Below are 23,799 nucleotides of genomic sequence, written 5' to 3' on the forward strand. Positions count from 1 at the left end.
GATGGTACCCAGGGGCTCCTCGCCGAATATTCCCCAATTGGCGATGGTACCCGGGGTCTCCTTGCTGAGCATCCCCCAATTTGCAATGGTACCCAGGGGCTCCTTGTTGAGCATCCCCCACTTTGGGCTGGTACCCAGGGGCTCCTCACCGAGCACCCCCCAATTTGGGATGGTACCCAGGGGCTCCTTGCTGAGCATCCCCCACTTTGGGCTGGTACCCAGGGGCTCCTCACCGAGCATCCCCCAACTTGGGATGGTACCCAGGGCCTCCTTGCTGAGCATCCCCCACTTTCAGGTGGTACCCGGGGGCTCCTCACTGAGCACCCCCATCTTTTGGTTGGTACCTGGCCCTGCCCGCTCGCCAGTCCAGGTGGTGACAGGGCAGCCACGCCGCCACCGGCAGGAGTGACGTGGGTCCCGCTGCCAGCGCCGGATGGTCCCTTGGTCCCCTGCGCCTCCTTCCCGCTCCTGGCTGGGAGCAGGAGGTTATGAAAATGAGCTGTGTGCCCGGGAGACTGTAATTATCTGCTAAGTGTGAAAGCTGGAGTGATTAATTAAGAGATAATAAAAAGAAAAGGAGGCTAGAGAGGGAATAACGGATGCTTTGATGATCAAACCTGAGGTAAGGCGAGCAATTAGGGGAATCTTTATGGAGAGTTAGCAATAATCCCCGCGTTGCTGTGTGTCAGCCGGACGCACGGACGGACCCACAGACGGTGGCACAGGAGCGGTGAGGCCGGTGTGCCGCGCTCCCGCGACCGGAGTCCTCCGGCACCCTGGGGACGCGCTCACGCATCCCGGTGAACCCGGGCACTGGGACCCCAGGTGGGATCTAGGCCAGGAGAAAAGCTGGGTTGGGATTAAACCAATCCTGAATTAACAGACGGGAATGTAATTAATGCCGCTCGGCTCTGCTCGGCGGGAGAGGGGTGCCCAACGACCCTGGTTTCACCTCCGACTGTTGCGTTGCCGGGTCACTGTGGACGGACAGACGGAAGGTCGGGACGCTGCCGGCACAGGCGGCGCCAGGGGTGCTGCCGGGGGACTCCGCGGCCGCGCTGGCCGCCTCCCCGCCGGCAAAGCGGGCCCCGGCGCGGCAGCGGGTGATTCAGCGCTGGCACCGGCCGCCCGGGCAGGTCCCGGCACAGCGCGGTGGCTGCGGCGCAGCCCGTCCCGCCGGCCCCCGGGGCTGCCGAGGCGCCGCAGCGGGGCAGGATCCGCACCCCCTCCCTGCATGGAGAGATGGAGGAACCGTCCCCATGGGGACAAGGGGACTTCGGTCCCTTCGCGTGCCGGGGAGGCGGAAGCGCCGGCGAACCTCACCAGTGCCCACGAGCTCCGGTCCTAGTTGCAAAAGGTGTTGTGAAGGGGGTGTGGAGCTGAGGGTGTCAGCCCCCACAGCCCCCCACCACCGGTGACCCCTGCGGCTCCGTCCCGCCCAGCGCGGGCTTTGGGGACGGGTGAACAGAGGAGCGCTGGGTACAACTGGGACCTGCGTGGAGGGGACAGGGGGACGCCTGGGCTGGGGGGTAAGGGGACAGGCGGCGGGGCAGAGGCCACCCCGCTGCTGGGCACCGTGTGGCCAAACCGGAGCTGGATCTGCTCCTCCAGGAGAGCAGCTCTGGGCACGCTCAGGGGACAGTGGGGTCACCCCAGGTGAGCACCCAAGGGAGCGCAGGGACCCTGTGGGGCATCGGGCACAGCACAGGGGCCACCGGCTCTGCCACCGGTCCCCAAATGCCCCTGGCGAGGGCACGATGCCAAACGCTGATGGCTGCAAAGGGCCACCGTTCCCCCCACCACCACGTTGCACCCCAGAGGGTCTCCCGGGGGCTTTTACTCTCCGGTAGCAGACACCCGGCATCTTACAAACCGCGTTGCGGTGCCGGCGGCACACGGAGCCGAGCGCCACGGCTCTGCCAGAGCGGGGACAGGCAGCTGCCCAGCACCATCCCCATCACCATCCTGGCAGTGCCGGGACCACCGGGACCTTCCTTTGCCCCCGTCCCCCTTTGGCAAACCACTGTAGCCCAGATCTGGGCCAGACGGCGCCCTGGCACTGTCCCTCCTGCCCTAGGAATCCGGGGCTGGCGGTGGAGATGACGGAGACACATTCCACCATCCCAGCTCCATCCCACTATCCGGCCTCCTCCCAGCTCCATCCCAGCATCTCAGCTCCATCCCACCATCCCAGCCCCATCCCACCATCCCAGCTCCATCCCACCATCCCAGCCCCATCCCACCATCCCAGCCCCATCCCAGCTCCATCCCAGCATCTCAGCTCCATCCCACCATCCCAGCTCCATCCCACCATCCCAGCTCCATCTCAGCTCCATCCCACCATCCCAGCCCCATCCCAGCTCCATCCCACTGTCTCAGCTCCATCCCACTATCCCAGCATCTCAGCTCCATCCCAGCTCCATTCCACCATCTCAGCTCCATCCCACCATCCAGCCTCCTCTCAGCTCCATCCCACCATCCAGCCTCCTCTCAGCTCCATCCCACCATCTCAGCTCCATCCCAGCTCTATCCCACCATCCCAGCTCCATTCCACCATCCAGCCCCATCCCAGCTCCATCCCAGGGGCCTGAAGAAGCCACCAGCAAAGGGACGGGCCCTGCTCTCCAAGCCAGCCGCTGCCAGCCCTGCTCCCCCAGCAGCGACGCGCCCCGAGGTGACGTCTCCCAAGGGCTGCGCAGCGAGCCTGCGGGGTCCCACAGCCACACGCTGGGGGCTCCACGAGCCCCTATTGTCCCCCGCTCCAGCAGCCCCTCTCCCCACCTTTTCAAATTCAACGCTTTTGAGGGGGAGGAAGGGCAGGGGGGTGGAATTTAAAACAAAAAAGATGCAAAAACAAAGCAACAAACCTCACAAAGAGAAGAAGAATTGCCCAGAAAATGAATAAATATTCCAATTTGAGGCGCAATCGCAGCGAGTGATTGAAACGGGGCGAAGAATAATGGCTTTCATTTAGATAAGATACGGCGAATTATTTCATGAGAAACGAAGAGCGATGAAACCCATTCAACATCTTTGTGTGCAGCGACGTGAATGGCACCGACCCCCCAACCCTGAAACGCGTGTGCACCCCTTCCCCAGACCCCAAATTCGGCCTCCCCAAGAGCAGCGGGACCCCTGATGCACCAGTTTAGAGCTCTCCGAGGTGACAGCACAACTTGGCCGGTGGGACCGCAGCGGGATGCGGCTCATGGGGGGCAACGTGTCCCTCACCCAGGGATGCGACCCCCCCCATCGCCACCGCACCAGAGCTCCGGGGCCCAACCGCCGGGCTCTCCCAGCCACCCGAACGGTGATGCCGGCGCTGGGCCCGCCTCGCCGACCACATCCACATGGCACCGGAGCGGGAGAGCGGGCGCTTTTGTTCCTGGGAGGGCAGCGGAGCCCCGCGGCGCTTCCCCCAGCCCGGCGCGGGGCAGCCTGGGATCTGCCCCCCCCGGCCCCCTAAGAAGCTTTGCACACTCCTTTTAAACCCCGGGTCGACTCATTTGGTTTCCCTCCTCCTGGCATCTTAGCAACGCCGCCCCCTTAATTAAAAATTAGATTGGATTTTGCAGCGGGGAAGGAGCCAGAGGCCGCGCAGGGGCTGCCCGGCTCCCATCCTGCGCCGCGGAGGGGCTGAGACCCCGCGCGCGCCCCCGCTGCCCCGGCGCAGAGGCCGAGCTTTGGGGGGGCCCGTGGGGCCCTGCTCTGCTCCTCTTGCTCTGCGTGACCTTGGCTGAGCAACTCCCGTGCCTCAGTTTCCCCCAGAGGGCACCGTGCAGCCCTTTGGGGGTCAGGATTTGGTGGGGGGCTCGGGTTGCCCCCCAGCTTGCAGCAAGCCCTGTAAAGCAAGTGGGGGGAAGAGGGTGCCCCGTGCCCCCCGCAGCCCCTCTCTCAAGGGCTCCCTGGGCCAGGAGCCGGGGGTCCCGGCTGCCCCCTAGAGATATGCCCTCTGCTCCCCACAGATGGACAGATGGACGGCGGATCCCCACTCGGCTCCCCACCAGCGTTGCCATGTCCGCGCCGGGTCCCCCACACGTTTGCCACCCCAATGCACTCACCACTGGGTTCCCCCTGGAGCTGGGGGGCTCGGGGCCGGGTCCTCGCTGCTGGGGCACGCTATGGACCCCACGTCGGGGTTGGGGTCCCCTTGCCTGCCCGGCACCCACAGCTCACCCTGTCCAGCCGCCGCGGCCCACCCCGTACCCCGACTCCTCCAGCCTCCCCAGCTCCGGCAGCACCGGGCCCTGGGACCCCTGTGGGACTGGGATGGGGGGACAAGACCCTGACCCCAAACCGGGGCGCCCACCAGGACCCAACCGGGGAACACCCGCAGCCCCGGGGCGGGGAGACCCGGACCCAGCTCCATCAGGACCCTCAATAAGACGCGGTCAACCAGCACCGGACCCGGGCTCCCAGCCCAGGGCGGGAGGTCCTGGGGCCCGAGCCCTGCCCGCCATCACCGAACCGCAGCGGGGGGGGTCCCAACGACACCAGGACCCCCCCGCTCCACCCCGCCGGCTCCCGGGGGGGCGAAGCGGCCTCGTTCCCCGGGCGAACCCGCGCGTATCCCGGCGCGGGCGGGCGGGCGGGCGGCCCCGGCGGGAGCGGAGCGGCTGGCCGAGCGCAGCCGGGGCTGGAGCGCTGCCCGCGGAGTTGGGACGCGCACTTCGGGCCGCCGCCCGCCGCCCGGTACGGCCACCCGGTACCCGGTTCCGCCGCCCCGTGCTCCGTGCCCGCTGCCTACCTTGCCCGTGGGTATCGGCGAGAGTCAGGAGGCACAGGAAGAGGATCCGCATGCTCCCGTCCCGGCCGTGCTCCGGGCAGGGGGCGCGGGGGGTGGCCGTTACCCCGCTCCGCCGCCCCGCTCGGTACCGGCACCGCTAGAGCATGGCCCGGCCAGGCACCGGGCCGCCCAAGAGGCCGCGGATGCTCCGCCGGCTCCGCGGGCTCCGCTCCGCGCCGCTCCGCGCTGAGCCCCGGAGTGCGCGGCGGGCGGGGCGGGGGGCGGGCGGGGCGCGGGGGGCGGGCGGGGCCGGGGGCGGCCACTCGGGACAGTGGGGAGGAGGGAGGGGGCGGGGGTGGTGCTGCGTGTGCGTGGGGGGGTGCGAGTGCTGCAGCGGGGGGGGGCGGCGGGGGAGTGTTGGCGTGTGTGTGTCACGCGTGGGTTTGGGAATGGGAGTGGGGGGCATGTTGGGGTGTGTGCACATGTGTGTTGGGGTGCGTGCATAGGGGTGCGTGCACATGTGTGTTGGGGTGTGTGCACGCGTGTGTTGGGGTGTGTGCACATGTATGTTGGAGTGTGTGCATGTTGGGGTGTGTGCACGCGTGTGTTGGGGTGTGTGCATGATGGGGTGTGTGCACATGTGTGTTGAGGTGTGCACATGTGTGTTGGGGTGTGTGCACATGTATGTTGGGGGTGTGCACATGTATGTTGGGAGTGTGCACATGTGTGTTGGGGTGTGTGCACATGTGTGTTGGGGTGTGCACATGTGTGTTGGGAGTGTGCACATGCGTGTTGGGGGTGTGTGCACATGTATGTTGGGGTGTGTGCATGTTGGGGTGTGCACATGTGTTTTGGGGGTGTGCACATGTATGCTGGGGTGTGTGCACACGTGTGTTGGGGGTGTGCACATGTGTGTTGGGGGTGTGCACATGTATGTTGGGGGTGTACACATGTGTGTTGGGGTGTGTGCATGTTGGGGTGTGTGCACATGTGTGTTGGGGGTGTGCACGTGTATGTTGGGGTGTGTGCATGTTGGGGTGTGTGCACATGTGTGTTGAGGTGTGCACATGTGTGTTGGGAGTGTGAACATGTGTGTTGGGGGTGTGCACATGTATGTTGGGGTGTGTGCACAGGTACGTTGGGGTGTGCACATGTGTGTTGGGGTGTGTGCATAGGGGTGCGTACACATGTGTGTTGGGGTGTGTGCATGTTGGGGTGTGTGCACATGTGTGTTGGGGGGTGTGCACATGTATGTTGGGGTGTGCACATGTGTGTTGGGGGGTGTGCATGTTGGGGTGCACAGATGCGTGTTGGGGTGCGTACATGTGTGGCAGGGTGTGTGTTTGCGTGGATGTGCATGTTGGGGTGTGCACATGCATGTTGGGGTGTGCCCTTGTGTGTGTGTGTGCATGTTGGGGTGTGCATATCCACGTTGGGGTGTGCATTTGTGTGCATGTGCATGTTGGGGTGCATAGATGCTTGTGGGGTGTTTGCACACACGTGGACGCATGTCGGGGTGTCTGTATGCGTGTGTGTGTACGTGTTCGGGGGTCTGTGCGTGTGCCTGTTGACACACGTGTGTCTGTGCGAGTGTTCACGTGTTGAGGTGTCTGTATGAACACGATAGGGTGTGTGTGTGTAGGAACACGCGAACCGCGCCTGACTGTGCGCACCCAACGGGGACCCCAAAACACCCACCGGGGACCCCAAAACACCCACCTGGGAGCCCAAAACACACACCTGGACCCCAAAACACCCACCAAGGACCCCAAAACACCCACCGATGACCCCAAAACACCCACCTGGGAGCCCAAAACACCCTGGGACCCCACAGCACCCACCTGGGACTCCAAAACACCCCCCTGGCTCCCCAAAACACCCAACAGGGACCCCAAAACACCCACCTGGGACCCCAAAACATGCACCTGGACCCAAAAAAACCCACCGGGGACCCCAAAATACCCACCAATGACCCCAAAACACCCACCTGGGAGCCCAAAACACCCACTGAGGACCCCAAAACACCCTGGAACCCCACAGCACCGACCTGGGACCCCAAAATACCCACCTGGGTCCTCAAAACACCCACCTGAGACCCCAAAACACGCACCTGGACCCCAAAACACCCACCAGGGACCCCAAAATACCCACCGATGACCCCAAAACACCCACCTGGGAGCCCAAAACACCCTGGGACCCCACAGCACCCACCTGGGTCTCCAAAACACCCCCCTGGCTCCCCAAAACAACCACCTGAGACCCCAAAACACGCACCTGGACCACAAAACACCCACCAGGGACCCCAAAATACCCACCGATGACCCCAAAACACCCACCTGGGACCCCAAAACACCCACTGAGGACCCCAAAACACCCTGGAACCCCACAGCACCGACCTGGGACCCCAAAACGCCCACCTGGGTCCCCAAAATACCCACTGGGGACCCCAAAACACCCACCTGGGTCCCCAAAACACCAACCGGGGACCCCAAAACACCCACCGATGACCCCAAAACACCCACCTGGGACCCCAAAACACCCACTGAGGACCCCAAAACACCCACCTGGGACCCCACAGCACCCACCTGGGAGCCCAAAACACCCCCTTGGCTCCCCAAAACACCCACCTGAGACCCCAAAACACGCACCTGGACCCCAAAACACCCACCAGGGACCCCAAAATACCCACCGATGACCCCAAAACACCCACCTTGGACCCCAAAACACCCACTGAGGACCCCAAAACACCCTGGAACCCCTCAGCACTGACCTGGAACCCCTAAACGCCCACCTGGGTCCCCAAAATACCCACTGGGGACCCCACAGCACCGACCTGGGACCCCAAAACACTTTCCTGGGACCCCAAAACACCCATCGGGGACTCCAAAACACCCACCGGGGACCCCAAAATACCCACCGAGGACCCCAAAACACCCACTGAGGAGCCCAAAACACCCACCAGGGACCCCAAAATACCCACCGATGACCCCAAAACACCCACCTGGGACCCCAAAACACCCACTGAGGACCCCAAAACACCCTGGGACCCCACAGCACCCACCTGGGACCCCAAAACGCCCTCCTGGGTCCCCAAAATTCCCACTGGGGACCCCACAGCACCGACCTGGGACCCTAAAACACCCACCTGGGTCCCTAAAATACCCACCGGGGACTCCAAAACACCCACCAGGGACCCCAAAATACCCACCGATGACCCCAAAACACCCACTGAGGAGCCCAAAACACCCACCAGGGACCCCAAAATATCCACCGATGACCCCAAAACACCCACTGAGGACCCCAAAGCACCCACTGAGGACCCCAAAACACCCTTGGACCACACAGCACCCACCTGGGACCCCAAAACACCCACCTTGGACAACACAGCAACTACCGAGGACCCTAAAACACCCCCCTGGGACCCAACAGCACCCACCTGGGACCCCAAAACACCCACTGAGGACCCCAAAACACCCACCTGGGTCCCCAAAACACGCACCTGGGACCCCAAAACACCCACTGAGGACCCCAAAACACCCACCTGGGACCCCACAGCGCCCACCTGGGACCCCAAAACACCCCTCTGGGACCCCAAAACGCACATCCTGGAAGACGTGGCTGTGGGTCCGTGTGTCCCCAGAGTCCCTTGTGCCTCTTGGTTCGGGGCATCGCCCCCCCCATGGCTCCCTCCTCTTCCTCAGGCTCTTCCTTCAGCTACGGTGGCTCCGCTGGTTTCACCCAGGGACCCCCAGTCCCCTCCGGGGGCACCGGGACCTTCATGGGGCTCCAAAGCGGCCGAGCTGCACGACTGCAACGATAGAGGCTGGAAACAAAGCCTGTTCTATTCAAACAGCGGCGCCACTCGTGAGGTTGTGTCGGGATGGCATGGGGGGGACGGGAGGTGGTCATGGGCGGGTGTTTTGGGGTCCCCGGTGGGCGTTTTGTGGTCCTCCATGGGTGTTTTGGGGTCCTCGGTGGGTATTTTGGGGTCCCTGGTGGGTGTTTTGGGGTCCCAGGTTGTTGGTTTGGGGTCCTCGGTGGGTGTTTTGGGGTCCCAAGTGGGTGCTGTGGGGTTCCAGGTGGGTGTTTTGGGGTCCCAGGTGGGTGTTTTGGGGTCCTCAGTGGGTATTTTGGGGTCCCCGGTGGGTGTTTTGGGGTCCCCAGTGGGTGTTTTTGGGTCCTCGGTGGGTGTTTTGTGGTCCCAGGTGGGTGTTTTGGGGTCCCCGGTGGTTGTTTTGGGGTCCCAGGTGGGTGTTTTGGGGTCCTCAGTGGGTATTTTGGGGTCCTCGGTGGGTGTTTTGGGGTCCCTGGTGGGTGTTTTGGGGTCCCTGGTGTGTTTTGGGGTTCTCGGTGTGTGTTTTGGGATCCTCAGTGGGTATTTTGGGGTGCCCGGTGGGTGTTTTGGAGTCCCAGGTGGGTGCTGTGGGGTCCTCGGTGGGTGTTTTGGGGTGCTTGATGGGTGCTATGGGGTTCTCGGTGTGTCTTTTGGGGTCCCCAGTGGGTGATTTGGGGTCCCAGGTGGGTGTTTTGGGGTCCCAGGTGGGTGTTTTGGTGTCCCTGGTGTGTTTTGGGGTCCCAGGTGGGTGTTTTGGGGTCCCAGGTGGGTGCTGTGGGGTGCCAGGTGGGGGTTTTGGGGTCCCCGGTAGGTGTTTCGGAGTCCTCGGTGGGTGTTTTGGGGTCCCTGGTTGGTGTTTCGGGGTCCTCAATGGGTATTTTGGGGTCCCTGGTGGGTGTTTTGGGGTCCATGGTGGGTATTTTGGGGTCCCCGGTGGGTGTTTTGGGATCCCATGTGGGTGCTGTGGGGTCCCAGGTGGGTGTTTTGGGGTCCCCAGTGGGTATTTTGGGGTCCCCGGTGGGTGTTTTGGGGTCCCCAGTGAGTGTTTTGGTGTCCCCTGTGGGTGTTTTGGGGTCATCAGTGGGTATTTTGGGGTCCTCAGTGGGTGTTTTGGGGTCCTCAGTGGGTATTTTGGGGTCCTCAGTGGGTGTTTTGGGGTCCCCTGTGGGTGTTTTGGGGTCCTCAGTGGGTATTTTGGGGTCCCCGGTGGGTGTTTTGGGGTCCGTGGTGGGTATTTTGGGGTCCCCGGTGGGTGTTTTGGGGTCCCATGTGGGTGCTGTGGGGTCCCAGGTGGGTGTTTTGGGGTCCTCAGTGGGTGTTTTGGGGTCCCCTGTGGGTGTTTTGGGGTCCTCAGTGGGTATTTTGGGGTCCCCGGTGGGTGTTTTGGGGTCCTCAGTGGGTATTTTGGGGTCCCCGGTGTGTGTTTTGTGGTCCCAGGTGGGTGTTTTGGGATCCCAGGTGGGTGCTGTGGGGTCTCAGGTGTGTGTTTTGTATCCCAGGTGGGTGTTTTAGGGTCCCAGGTCGGTGCTGTGGGGTCCCTGTTGGGTGTTTTGGGGCCCAGGTGCGTGTTTTGGGGTCTCATGTGGGTGTTTTGGGGAGCCAGGGGGGTGTTTTGGGCTCCCAGGTGGGTGCTGTGGGGTTATCGGTGGGTATTTTGGGGTCCCCGGTGGGTGTTTTGGGGTCCCCGGTGGGTGTTTTGGGGACCCAGGTCGGTGCTGTGGGGTCCCCAGTGGGTTTTTTGGGGACCCAGGTGGGCGTTTTTGGGTCCCAGGTCGGTGCTGTGGGGTTCCAGGGTGTTTTGGGGTCCTCAGTGGGTGTTTTGGGGTCCCAGGTGGGTGTTTTGGGGTCATCGGTGGGTATTTTGGGGTCCCCGGTGGGTTTTTTTGGGTCCAGGTGGATGTTTTGGGGTCTCAGGTGTGTGTTTTGTGGTCCCAGGTGGGTGTTTTGTGGTCCCCGGTGGGTGTTTTGGGGTCCCCAGTGGGTGTGCACAGCCAGGCGCGGTTCGCGTGTTCCTACACACGCACACCCTGTCGTGTTCATACAGACACCTCAACACGTGAACACTCTCACAGACACACGTGTGTCAACAGGCACACGCACAGACCCCCGAACGCCCCCCGGGCGCCCGCAGGAATGTGAGTGGGAGAGGAGGCGGCTGTGACGTGGGGGGGCCGGGGGGGTTGTGGAGCCGGGGGAGGGAGCGAGGCCGGGGAGGAGCAGCGGCCACGGGAATTTGCTGATGGGGGGAGAAAACTGCTGAGTTTGCTGCGGGGGGGCGAGGGGGAGCAGCAGAGCCCCCCCAGCTCCCCAAAACCCTGGCGGATCAGTGGGGTGACACAACGTCCCTGGGGGGGGGCACGATGACACCAGGTCCATCAACCCCGGCGTCCGGGTGGGTTGGATTTGCTGATGGGGGAGAAAACTGCTGCACTCACTGTGGGGGGGCGAGGGGGAGCAGCAGAGCCCCCCAGCTCCCCAAAACCTTGGATAATAGGGGTGACACAATGTCCCCGGGGGGGCTTGATGGCACCAGGCCCATCAACCCCGGCGTCCGGGCGGGTTGATGGGAGGGGAAAATGGCTATGGGGGTGTGAGGGGGAGCAGCAGAGGCCCCCTCGGTTCCCCAAAACCTTGGCGGATCAGCGGGGTCACACAACGTCCCTGGGGGGCACGACGGCATCAGGCCCATCAACCCTGGTGTCGGGGCGGGTTGAATTTGCTGATGGGGGGAGAAAACGGCTGCGCTCACTGTGGGGGGGCGAGGACAAGCAGCAAAGGCCCTCCCGGCTCCCCAAAACCTTGGCAGATAATAGGGGTGACACAATGTCACCGGGGGGGCACAATGGCATCAGGCCCATCAACCTCGGCGCTGGGGCAGGTTGAATTTGCTGATGGGGGAGAAAACGGCTGCATTGGCTGCAGGGGGGTGAGGGGGAGCAGCAGAGCCCCCCCTGCTCCCCAAAACCCTGGCGGATCAGCGGGGTGACACAATGTCCCTGTGGAGACAGGATGGCATCAGCCCCATCAACCCTGGCGTCCGGGCGGGTTGGATTTGCTGATGGGGGGAGAAAACGGCTGAGCTCACTGCGGGGGGGGGCGGGGGAGCATCACAGCCCCCCCAGCTCCCCAAAACCCTGGAGGATCAGCGGGGTCACACAATGTCCCCAGGGGGGCACGACGGCATCAGGCCCATCAACCCCGGCGTCCGGGCGGGTTGGATTTGCTGAGGGAGAAAATGACCGTGCTCACTGCGGGGGGGTGAGGGGGAGCAGCACAGCCCCCCCAGCTCCCCAAAACCCTGGAGGATCAGCGGGGTGACACAATGTCCCCGGGGGGGCACAGTGGCACCAGGCCCATCAACCCTGGCGTCTGGGCGGGTTAATGGGAGGGGAAAATGGCTGTGTTGGCTGCAGGGGGGTGAGGGGGAGCAGCAGAGCCCCCCCCAGCTCCCCAAAACCCTGGCGGATCAGCGGGGTCACACAACATCCCTGGAGGGGCACGATGGCACCAGGCCCATCAACCCCGGCGTTGGGGCGGGTTGGGCAGCACAGCACAGGCCGTGGCGGCCCTGGGGACATCAGGGCACGGTCCCCATGGCGCGAGGGGGGAAGGAGCCCTCCTCTTCCTCCCCCTCTCCTTCTGCCCCCTGCAGCACACGGGCTGGGGCCGGTGAATGGGGGCACCTTGTGACCCGCGCCGGCTCTGCCATGGCCCGTTTGTTCTGTCCCGCTTGCCGAGCGCCGGCGCTGCAGCCGGATGCCCCCCGTGAAAGCCCATCTGCACCAATAATAACCACCATCGTATTTATACGGAGCCCGATGTCCCCGAGCAGCTTCCAGAACCATTTGGCGCCGCCGCTCACCTCCCCTCATTAAGAGTGCTGGGAATGACTAACGAAGCCTCAAACTATTCGAGATACACTTTGCCTAATGGAACCACCTCAGCGCGGCATGGCGGGTGGATCCCCCTTAAATAGTGGGGGCTCCACACTCAGAGCCATGATAGGGCTCTTTATTTTGATTTATTTATTTAAAGGCAATTATCACAGTATCACAGCATGTTTGGGATTGGAAGGACCTGGAAAGCCCATCCAGTGCAATCCCCCCGGAGCAGGAACACCCAGATGAGGTTACACAGGAAGGTGTCCAGGCGGGTTGGAATGTCTGCACAGAAGGAGACTCCACAACCCCCTGGGCAGCCTGGGCCAGGCTCTGCCACCCTCACCCCAACAAGTTGCTTCTCATCTTCCAGCGGAACCTCCTGTGTTGCAGTTTGCACCCATTGCCCCTTGTCCTGTCCCTGGTTGTCACCAGAAGAGCCTGGCTCCATCCTCCTGACACTGCCCCTTTCCATCTTGATCCCCAGGAATGCGTCGCCCCTCAGGCTCCTCTTGTCCAGCTCCAGAGCCCCAGCTCCCTCAGCCTTTCCTCACACGGGAGATGCTCCACTCCCTCCAGCATCTTGGTGGCTGCGCTGGACTCTCTCCAGCAGTTCCCTGTCCTGCTGGAACTGAGGGGCCACAGCTGGACACAAGATTCCAGGTGTGGTCTCCCCAGGGCAGAGCAGAGGGGCAGGAGAACCTCTCTGACCTACTGACCACCCCCTTCTAACCCACCCCAGGTCCCATTGGCTTCCTGGCCACAAGGGCCCAGTGCTGGCTCATGGTCCCCCTGCTGTCCCCAGGACCCCCAGCTCCCTTTTCACTGCTCCAACAGCTCATTCCCAACTTACACTGGAACCTGGGCTTGTTCTGCCCACATTCAAGACTCTACACTTGCCCTTGTTCTATTTCATCACATTTCTCCCGCCCAGCTCTCCAGCCTGTCCAGGTCTCTGATGGCAGCACAGCTTCCAGTGTCACCCACTCCTCCCAGCTTGGTGTCACCAGCAAACTCGCTGACAGTCACTCTATTCCCTTGTCCAAGTCATTGGTGAATATATTGAATAATACAGCCCCAGCACTGTCCCCTAAGGCACTGCACTGGGTACAGGCCCCAACTGGACTCTGCCCCATTGACCACGACCCTCTGGCTTCTCTCCTTAAGCCAGTTCACAGTCACCTCAGCACCCTATTGCCCAGCCCGCACTCCTCAGTTCAGCTGTGAGGATGCTTTGGGGACTGTGTCAAAGTCTTTACTCAGGCGCCCCAGCCAGCCTGACCTCCATGCCGTGATAATTAATTAACCGATTTGCAAAGAGCGGCAGGAAAGTCGGTTTCCCAAGGAAAAGCAGCGTCCCCCCGCCTCCTCCTCCCCACCAGTGACCCCTCAGCTCCTTGGCTCATTCCTGCCGAGTTTCACAAGCGGCTCGATGTCACGGGGGTAAAGGAGAAGAGGCGAGAAGGGGGCGGGAACGGGGAGGAGGAGGTTCAGCCCCATATGAGACAGCAGAGTATCCCCACCCCGAACCCTCCACAACTTGCCGGTGCTATTTTCCTTCAATTTCTTTATATTTTGGAGCATCCCCATGGAGAGATGGTGGTGGCAGCGCCACAGCCTGGGGGACCGGGTGCTCTGGTGTCCCCAGCCCGGAGGATCAGACGCTTTGGTGTCCACAGCCCTGGGGATCGGATGCTCTGGTGACCCCAGCCCGGGAGACCAGATGCTCTGGTGTCCCCAGATGCTCCGGTGTCCCCAGCCAGTTTTGGGGTGGGCGCTGGGTGCCAGGGGGGCGTTGGGTGCCAGCTCACAGCTGGTCCTCATGGAGCTGTTTGCTAAACGGACACCAAACAGATGGGGCTGTGCCAGAAAAACCCCGCGGCGCTGGCGTGCTGTGGCATCCACTGCTGCCACACTGCCACCCATCACTGCCACACTGCCACCCGTCACTGCCACCCATCACTGCCACCCATCACTGCCACACTGCCACCCATCGCTGACACCCGTCACTGCCACACTGCCACCCGTCACTGCCACCCATCACTGCCACACTGCCACCCGTCACTGCCACACTGCCACCCATCACTGCCACCCATCACTGCCACACTGACACCCATCGCTGCCACACTGCCACCCGTCACTGCCACACTGCCACCCGTCACTGCCACACTGCCACCCATCACTGCCACCCATCACTGCCACACTGACACCCATCGCTGCCACACTGCCACCCGTCACTGCCACCCATCACTGCCACACTGCCACCCATCACTGCCACACTGACACCCGTCACTGCCACCCATCACTGCCACACTGCCACCCGTCACTGCCACACTGCCACCCATCACTGCCACCCATCAATGTCACACTGCCACCCATCACTGCCACCCGTCGCTGCCACACTGCCACTCCTCACTGCCACCCATCAATGTCACACTGCCACCCGTCACTGCCACCCATCGCTGCCACACTGCCACCCATCACTGCTACACTGCCACCTGTCACTGCCACCCATCACTGCCACACTGCCACCCATCGCTGCCACCCATCGCTGACACACTGCCACCCGTCAATGCCACACTGCCACCCATCACTGCCACACTGCCACCCATTGCTGCCACCCATCAATGTCACACTGCCACCCGTCAATGCCACACTGCCACCCACCGCTGCCACCCATCAACGTCACACTGCCACCCATCACTGCCACCCATCAATGTCACACTGCCACCCGTCAATGCCACACTGCCACCCGTCACTGCCACACTGCCACCCACCGCTGCCACCCATCAATGTCACACTGCCACCCGTCAATGCCACACTGCCAACCGTCACTGCCACACTGCCACCCATCGCTGCCACCCATCACTGCCACATTGCCACCATTCTCCGCTGGGTGGGGGGACAGTGTCCTGGGTGCAGCGGGTGACGGTGTTGCTGGCCATTGGGAACCCATCCCTGCACCCCAAACCGCCCGGCCAGTCCCCCCTGAGAGCACCTTGTCCCAGTGGAGGCCAGAGCCGGCTGTACTGGCACCAACCCCATCCCGCAACCCGCGGTCCTGGCGCCGGGATCCTAGAGGTGCGTCTCCCCATGGCGCCGGGGACCCTTGCTGCTTGGCGCCTCAGTTTCCCCATCTCCCAAACCCCACAGCAGCCGCCCCCAGCGCTGGCTCAGGTGGGGACAGCAGATTGGGGTGTCACTGGCAAAAGGACACCTGGCCCAGCACCTCTGCCCACAGCTGCTGTCTAGCCAAGGATTGTGCTGAAACACCGCTACCAGCACCATCCTGCGGCCGCTCTGTGCACCACCGCATGACCCAGCGCCAGCATGTGCTGGGGTGCCATTGCCTTTTAACACTTACTCCCCCGCTTCGCACTAATTTCTGGCACGCGCTTACATCTCCTAACGAGGGTTTATTTGCCGCGGTTGTTTGTTCGCCTCCCGGGCCCGGCGCTCGGACAGAGGTGCCAATAGAGCAGACATCTGTCGCCGGGGATCGGGTCGTGTTCTTGTTAACACGCTGTTCCCTTTAAATAAATCATTGTTGCCCAAACCGGCGTTCAATTATTAAAGCAAACGCCGGCACGGTGCTGGCACGTGGTGATGGGCCGGGGTGCTTTGGCAATGAAGCGTCCCCGGGCATCTCCGTCCTCATCCATTCTGCAGGGAGATCGTGTTCTCTCACCATCAGTAATGATGCAAGTGCGTTTTCCCCTTTCCTGCCCCCGCCTCCCCAAATTAATCTCCTACAGGACTGGTTTAATTGGCTCGTCACGGGGACAGCGCTTCCTCATCGCATCACCCCATGAGGTTGAGCTCGTGCTGAACGTGTAATTTAATCAGCTCCCTCCTGGAATAAAAGGCAAAGAGGTTCATTGAAAGCAGCTGAAAATTGTGGGGAGAGGGACGGTACAACCGGGGTCACCCCCCCCAGGCTTGTGGCTTCATGCTTCACCTCCTTGCTGGGTTGGCACTGTCACACCCCTCGGGTGACGCTTTAATTACACCCAGGAGCTGATGGAAATGTGGTTCTCCCTGTGCTCCAGACACTGAGAGCAACCCCGGGGGGGTATAGGGTTGTTGGGGGACATGGGGACACGTGTGCTGGGCGGGGATTGTAACAGCAATAGAACATATGGCCGGTGCGTGGTGCCGTACCCTGCGGGTGATAAAGCACTGGTAACGAGCCTGGGCTGCCGTGGGGGTGCTTGGGGTGGATGGGGGGCCAGGGAGGGACCGCTGGCCGGTCTGGGGACCCCTCTGGCTCCCTCCTGCAATGGGGAACAGCAGAGGGGCGGGAAGCAGCCTGGCCTGGAATTCCTGCCTGGTCCAGGATTGCTGCCCGATCCAGGATTGCTGATTGATCCAGGATTGCTGCCTGATCCAGGATTGCTGCCTGAACCAAGATTGCTGCCTGATCCAGGATTGCTGATTGATCCAGGATTGCTGATTGATACAGGATTGCTGCCCGATCCATGATTTCTGCCCGATCCAGGGTTGCTGCCTGTCCCGGGATTGCTGCCTGATCCAGGATTGCTGATTGATCCAGAATTGCCGCCTGACCCAGGATTTCTGCCTGACCCCAGTATTGCTGCCCAATCCAAAATTGCAGCCCGATCCAGGATTGCTGCCTGATCCAGGATTGGTGCCTGATCCAGGATTGCTGCCCAATCCAGGATTGCTGCCTGATCAGGATTGCTGCCCAATCCAGGATTGCTGATTGATCCAGGATTGCTGCCTGACCCGGGATTGCTGCCTAACACAGGATTGCTGCCCAATCCAGGATTGCTGCCTGACCCCAGGATTGCCGCCTGATCCGGGATTGCTGCCTGGTCCGGGATTGCTGCCTGATCCAGGATTGCTGCCCGATCCAGGATTGCTGATTGATCCAGGATTGCTGCCTGACCCCAGGACTGCTGCCCAATCCAGGATTGCTGCCCGATCCAGGATTGCTGCCTGTCCTGGGATTGCTGCCTGATCCAGGATTGCTGCCCAGTCCAGGACTGCTGCCCGATCCAGGATTGCTGCCTGATCCAGGATTGCTGCCTGACCCCAGGATTGCTGCCCGATCCAGGATTGCTGCCCAGTCCAGGATTGCTGCCTGATCCAGGATTGCTGCCTGTCCTGGGATTGCTGCCTGATCCAGGATTGCTGCCCAGTCCAGGATTGCTGCCCGATCCAGGATTGCTGATTGATCCAGGATTGCTGCCTGACCCCAGGATTGCTGCCCGATCCAGGATTGCTGCCTGATCCAGGATTGCTGCCTGACCCCAGGATTGCTGCCCGATCCAGGATTGCTGCCTGATCCAGGATTGCAGGGCTCTCCTTCCTTATCATCCCGATTTCCTCGGTCCTAATTAATAAATCAGCAGGTGTGAGGGATTTCCTGGAGCGTTTAGGCTGGAGGTCGGATGAGTGACTCACTGGGATCCAGGATCACACTGGATCACTTATCAATGAGAACTGTGAGGCGGATTTGCCGCTCAGTAATTGGTGCCGTGCAGCGTTTAGTCGGGGTCACTGGGAAATAATTCGCTCATTAGAAACTATAGAAGCGCTGAGCTGGGGAAACTGAGGCATGAGAGCCTGGGCTGGGTGCAATGGGTGCAGCACGTGGGAGGGTCTGGGTGCCACCAGGGCCACCTGGTGGGCTCTGGGTGCCACCAGGGCTGGGTGTGGTGGGTGCAGCACATGGTGGGGTCTGGGTGCCACCAGGGCCACCTGGGGGGTTCTGGGTGCCACTGGGTCTCGGTGCAATGGATGCAGCACCTGGGGGCGTCTGGGTGCCACCAGGGCCACCTGGGGGGGTCTGGGTGCCACCAGAGCTGGGTGCAATGGATGCAGCACCTGGGGGGGTCTGGGTGCCAGCAGGGCCGGGTGCGGTGGGGGCAGCACCTGGGCAGGGGGGTCTGGGTGCCAGCAGGGCCACCTGGGGGGGTCTGGGTGCCACCAGGGCTGGGTGCAATGGATGCAGCACCTGGGGGGGGTTGGGTGCCACCAGGGCCACCTGGGGGGGTCTGGGTGCCACCGGGACTGGGTGCAATGGGTGCAGCATCTGTGGGCTCTGGGTGCAATGGATGCAGCACCTTGGGGAGGGGGGGGGGGTGCCACCAGGGCCACCTGGGGGGGTCTGGGTGCCACCAGGGCTGGGTGTGGTGGGTGCAGCACATGGTGGGGTCTGGGTGCCACCAGGGCCACCTGGGGGGTTCTGGGTGCCACTGGGTCTCGGTGCAATGGATGCAGCACCTGGGGGCGTCTGGGTGCCACCAGGGCCACCTGGGGGGGTCTGGGTGCCACCAGAGCTGGGTGCAATGGATGCAGCACCTGGGGGGGTCTGGGTGCCAGCAGGGCCGGGTGCGGTGGGTGCAGCACCTGGGCGGGGGGGTTGGGTGCCACCAGGACCACCTGGGGGGGTCTGGGTGCCACCAGGGCTGGGTGCAATGGATGCAGCACCTGGGGGGGGTTGGGTGCCACCAGGGCCACCTGGGGGGGTCTGGGTGCCACCGGGACTGGGTGCAATGGGTGCAGCACCTGGGGGGATCTGGGTGCCACCAGAGCTGGGTGCAATGGGTGCAGCATCTGTGGGCTCTGGGTGCAATGGATGCAGCACCTGGGGGGTGGGTCTAGGTGCAATGGATGCAGCACCTTGCGGGGGGAGGGGTGCCACCAGGGCCACCTGGGGGGGTCTGGGTGCCACCAGGGCTGGGTGCAATGGATGCAGCACCTGAGGGGGTCTGGGTGCCAGCAGGGCTGGGTGCGGTGGGTGCAGCACCTGGCGGGGGGGTTGGGTGCCACCAGGGCCACCTGGGGTGCTCTGGGTGCCACCAGGGCTGGGTGCGGTGGGTGCCGCACCTGCAGGGGGTTTGGGTGCCACCAGGGCCACCTGGGGGGTATCTGGGTGCCAGCAGTGCTGAGTGCAATGGGTGCAGCACCCGGAGGGGTCTGGGTGCCACCGGGGCTGGGTGCGGTGGGTGCAGCCCCTGGGGGGGTCTGGGTGCCAGCAGGGCTGGGTGCAATGGGTGCAGCACCCGGGGTGTTCTGGGTGCCAGCAGGGCCACCTGGGTGCAATGGATGGAGTGGGTGTAATGCATCGGATCCAGCTGGGAACGGGGCTGCAGGAGCTGCCCCAGCACCCGGGAGTTTCAGCCGGGCTGGATAAGATGCTCTTGGTGGCACCGCTTTCTCTTGAACGTGGTCCCATCCATGCCCATCCTGCTCCAAAATGAAGGTTCCCAGTGTTCATTGCTCCCCAGAGTGATTGAGGTCGGTGCACAGAGCTCCTGTGGGATGGGTGCTGGGGGACGTTCAGGGACCCCAACCTTAGGCCAGGCGTGGACGCGCAGCACCAAGTCCAGCTCGGCTGGCACTGAACGCAGTCACACGCTGCCACCTCCTGGCACAGCCGCTCGCTGTGCTGCCTAGAGAAGATTGGGGGGGGGGACACTGCGGGGGTCCCCATGGGGCTCTGACAGCAGGATGGCCCCTGCTCCGCGCTCCCAGCCTCAGCACCGCCCGCCCCGCACGGCTGGTTGGGCTGCACTGAGTCCATCGGGCCCTGGAGCCGCGACAGCAGCCCCGTGTCGCCGAGACATGATATCAGCCCCGTGTCCCTGAGCCACGACATCAGCCCCGTGTCCCCGAGCCGCGACATCAGCCCCATGTCCCTGAGCCGCGACATCACCCCGGTGTCCCCGAGCCCCAGAGCCCCTGCCCAGGCTGAGCCCCCCGGCCCCCGCCACCCTCCCCGCCTGCACCTCTCAGGGTCTACACGGAGCTGGGAGTGGAATGAGACCCTGCGGGTGCTGCGCTGAATGAACCCCCAATGCGTGGCGGCGCCTCCAGCGTGCGGCGTCTTCCCTCCCTCCCTCCCCAAGGCGGCCCGTGAAACGCGGTGAACGTTCCCCTTTCATCCCCTTCCCTTTTCCCCATCTCCCATGGCTCGGTGTCCCTGACAAGGCTCCTCTGGGCCAGGGAGGGTCCCCTTGGTGCAGATCGTTCCCTCCATATCTAACGCAGCTGCAGACTAAAGCTCATCATAAAGACATCAGCTCAGCCCCTGCGCTGGAGTGGACGTTTTCAACCTTGTAAAATGCTGCTTTTCCCTTTATAGCCTTAATTAGTTGGTTTTGTGTGTGTGTTTAATTTTATTGTTAATTTGGGTGTTTGTTGTTGTTTTCCCCTCTGCCTGTGAAGGGCAGGAAGAGCCAGCACGGCCCATGTCAATGCTGGGGGGGAAAGCTGCCGGAGCCGCTCCAGCCAGCTCACCTGTGCGTGCCGTGCCTCAGTTTCCCCCATTGCCGAAGCCATTTCATGGCTGCCGGGTGATGGAGCGCAGACCCGTGTGCACACCTGGGCACGTCGGAGGGTTCCAGCTCTGGCTGCTGGAGGGGCTGAGCTCATCCCGTCCCCTTCGCTCCCCACACCGCAGCCTTTCCCAGGGCTTTCTCTCTGAATCCGTTCCTTTGTCACCTGTCTGACCAGAGCGAACCAACAACCCCTTCCCGGGGCAGCTGTTTCGCAGTGGGATGTCGATCTCCAGCTCATCCTGCTCCCGGCCTCGGGTCCAACCCATCGTTGCAGCTGCGGTGCAGCTCGGTGCCGCCGCGGAGGCAATGAGCTTAGCGTAAGGTGATTAGCGGTGCGGATCAGCAGCAGAAACAGACGGCGGGGAGATCGGATTAGGGGCCGCCATCCCCGGCGTCTCTCGCTCTGTTCTACCAGCACAGTGGCCCCGGATGGTGCTGTTGACCAGGGGGTGGTGTGGGCACGGGGACACCCTGGCCACGGTGGGGCTGTTGTTTGGCTTGGTTGTCCCTGCTATTGCAGTGATTAGCTAGTGCAGTGCCTCAGGGGTCAGTGCTGGGGCTGTATTATTCAATATATTCATCAATGACTTGGACAAGGGAATAGAGTGACTGTCAGCGAGTTTGCTGGTGACACCAAGCTGGGAGGAGTGGGTGACACTGGAAGCTGTGCTGCCATCAGAGACCTGGACAGGCTGGAGAGCTGGGCGGGAGAAATGTGATGAAATAGAACAAGGGCAAGTGTAGAGTCTTGAATGTGGGCAGAACAAGCCCAGGTTCCAGTGTAAGCTGGGAATGAGCTGTTGGAGCAGTGAAAAGGGAGCTGGGGGTCCTGGGGACAGCAGGGGGACCATGAGCCAGCACTGGGCCCCTGTGGCCAGGAAGCCAATGGGACCTGGGGTGGGTTAGAAGGGGGTGGTCAGTAGGTCAGAGAGGTTCTCCTGCCCCTCTGCTCTGCCCTGGGGAGACCACACCTGGAATATTGTGTCCAGTTGTGGGCCCCTCAGTTCCAGCAGGACAGGGAACTGCTGGAGAGAGTCCAGCGCAGCCACCAAGATGCTGGAGGGAGTGGAGCATCTCCCGTGTGAGGAAAGGCTGAGGGAGCTGGGGCTCTGGAGCTGGACAAGAGGAGACTGAGGGGGGACTCATTCATGTTTACAGATATCTAAAGGGGGAGTGTCAGGAGGATGGAGCCAGGCTCTTCTCGGTGACAACCAGTGATAGGACAAGGGGTAATGGGTGCAAAGTGCAACACAGGAGGTTCCGCTGGAAGATGAGAAGCAACTTGTTGGGGTGAGGGTGGCAGAGCCTGGCCCAGGCTGCCCAGGGGGGTTGTGGAGTCTCCTTCTGTGCAGACATTCCAACCCGCCTGGACACCTTCCTGTGTAACCTCATCTGGGTGTTCCTGCTCCGGGGGGATTGCACTGGATGGGCTTTCCAGGGCCCTTCAACCCCTCACACTCTGGGACTCTGTGATACTGTGATTAGGAATGACGCATACCAGAACACAGACAGAGATTCACGCAGGCAGAGATCTTGTTCAGGAAGGAGCGCAGAGCCTGGCCTAGCAGAGAGCTGACCTAGGCCTAGGCTGCCTTCTTCATTCACCATTGACAATTTATAGGATTTACAGGTACGAGTTGGACTAAGATGTTTATAAAAGGTGTTTTTCCACTAATTGTTATTAAGAACACACTAAACTCATGTGATGTTTTCCACTAATTGTTATTAAGAACACACTGAACTCATGTGATGTTTTCCACTAATTGTTGTTAAGAACACACTAAACTCATGCGATGTTTTCCACTAATTACGAATACACTAAACTCATGTGTTGTTTTCCACTAATTGCTATTAAGAACACACTAAACTTGTGATGTTTTCCACTAATTGCTATTAAGAACACACTAAACTCATGTCATGTTTTCCACTAATTGTTATTTGGGAGAGTTATTTAGGAGAGGGTAATGGGAGCGAATGAACCTCCAGCCATGAGTGGGTGATACATGGAGCTGCTTCGTTAAAGCATAGGGAGTGGGGTTAGTGCAAGGCTGGGGTGATGCCCCCCAGTCCTCAAGTCCTGGTCCTGTTTGGTGGCTCCAGCAGGAGCTTCATTAGGTTTGTGTGTCCTTGTTTGCTTGAAGGCCAAAGGAGAAACCCCCTCGGGGCCTCTTCTGGGGGTGGGGAAAGCCTTGGGCTGTTGGATCTTCATGTTGTAAGGTGAAAACCTGCACAGCCCATTTGACCTCCAAAGGACAACCCTGAAATCGTTAGAGAACCCAAACGAGAGAACACAAGGGGGACAAAAGAAGATTTGTTTTCTTTAGTCCACGTTCAGTGGGGACGAGGACACGTGTGGTGGCCGCCACTGTGACCAAGCTGCCCGGCCTGTAGCGCTCTATCAGGGCCTGTCTAGCTCTGTCGGGCTCTGTTGGGCTCTGTCAGGGTCTGTCTAGCTCTGTCAGGCTCTGTTGGGATCTGATGGGCCATTTAGAGCTCTGTTGGGCTCTGTCAGGCTCTGTAGGTCTCTGTCAGGCTCTGTCGGGCTCTGTTGGGCTCTGTCGGGCTCTGTTGGGCTCTGTTGGGCTCTGTCGGGCTCTGTAGGGCTCTGTCGGGCTCTGTTGGGCTCTGTTGGGTTCTGTAGGGCTCTGTTGGGCTCTGTTGGGCTCTGTTGGGCTCTGTAGGTCTCTGTAGGGCTCTGTCAGGCACTGTAGGTCTCTGTAGGGCTCTGTTGGGCTCTGTTGGGCTCTGTAGGTCTCTGTAGGGCTCTGTCAGGCACTGTAGGTCTCTGTAGGGCTCTGTTGGGCTCTGTTGGGCTCTGTAGGTCTCTGTAGGGCTCTGTCAGGCTCTGTAGGTCTCTGTAGGGCTCTGTAGGGCTCTGTAGAGCTCGGTCAGTCTCTATCGGGCTCTATTGGGCTCTGTCATGCTATGTATGGCTCTGTAGGGTGCGATGGTGCTCTGTAGAGCTCTGTCAGTCTCTCGGTCTCTGTTGGGCTCTGTCTGTTAACACTTTGCGTGTGTTGGCTGTGCCTGTGTGTAACAGCACAACTGTGG

The 23,799-nt window shown here is 61.8% G+C and overlaps 1 protein-coding gene across 2 annotated transcripts in view; it reads right to left on the reverse strand.

The window, feature by feature from the left end:
• The window catches only part of KIRREL1 (kirre like nephrin family adhesion molecule 1), a 33,091-nt gene extending 28,109 nt beyond the window's left edge, over positions 1-4,982 (reverse strand). For both annotated transcript variants that reach the window (XM_065042953.1, XM_065042952.1), the window contains exon 1: positions 4,748-4,982. In XM_065042953.1, the coding sequence (XP_064899025.1) occupies positions 4,748-4,799 (52 nt within the window). In that variant the 5' untranslated portion in view covers positions 4,800-4,982. The remainder of the gene's footprint in view (positions 1-4,747) is intronic.
• Positions 4,983-23,799: the final 18,817 nt, after the last annotated feature.

The sequence above is a fragment of the Columba livia genome, chromosome 28 (assembly GCF_036013475.1).
Source record: "Columba livia isolate bColLiv1 breed racing homer chromosome 28, bColLiv1.pat.W.v2, whole genome shotgun sequence".
In the NCBI taxonomy this organism is placed as follows: Eukaryota; Metazoa; Chordata; class Aves; order Columbiformes; family Columbidae; genus Columba; species Columba livia.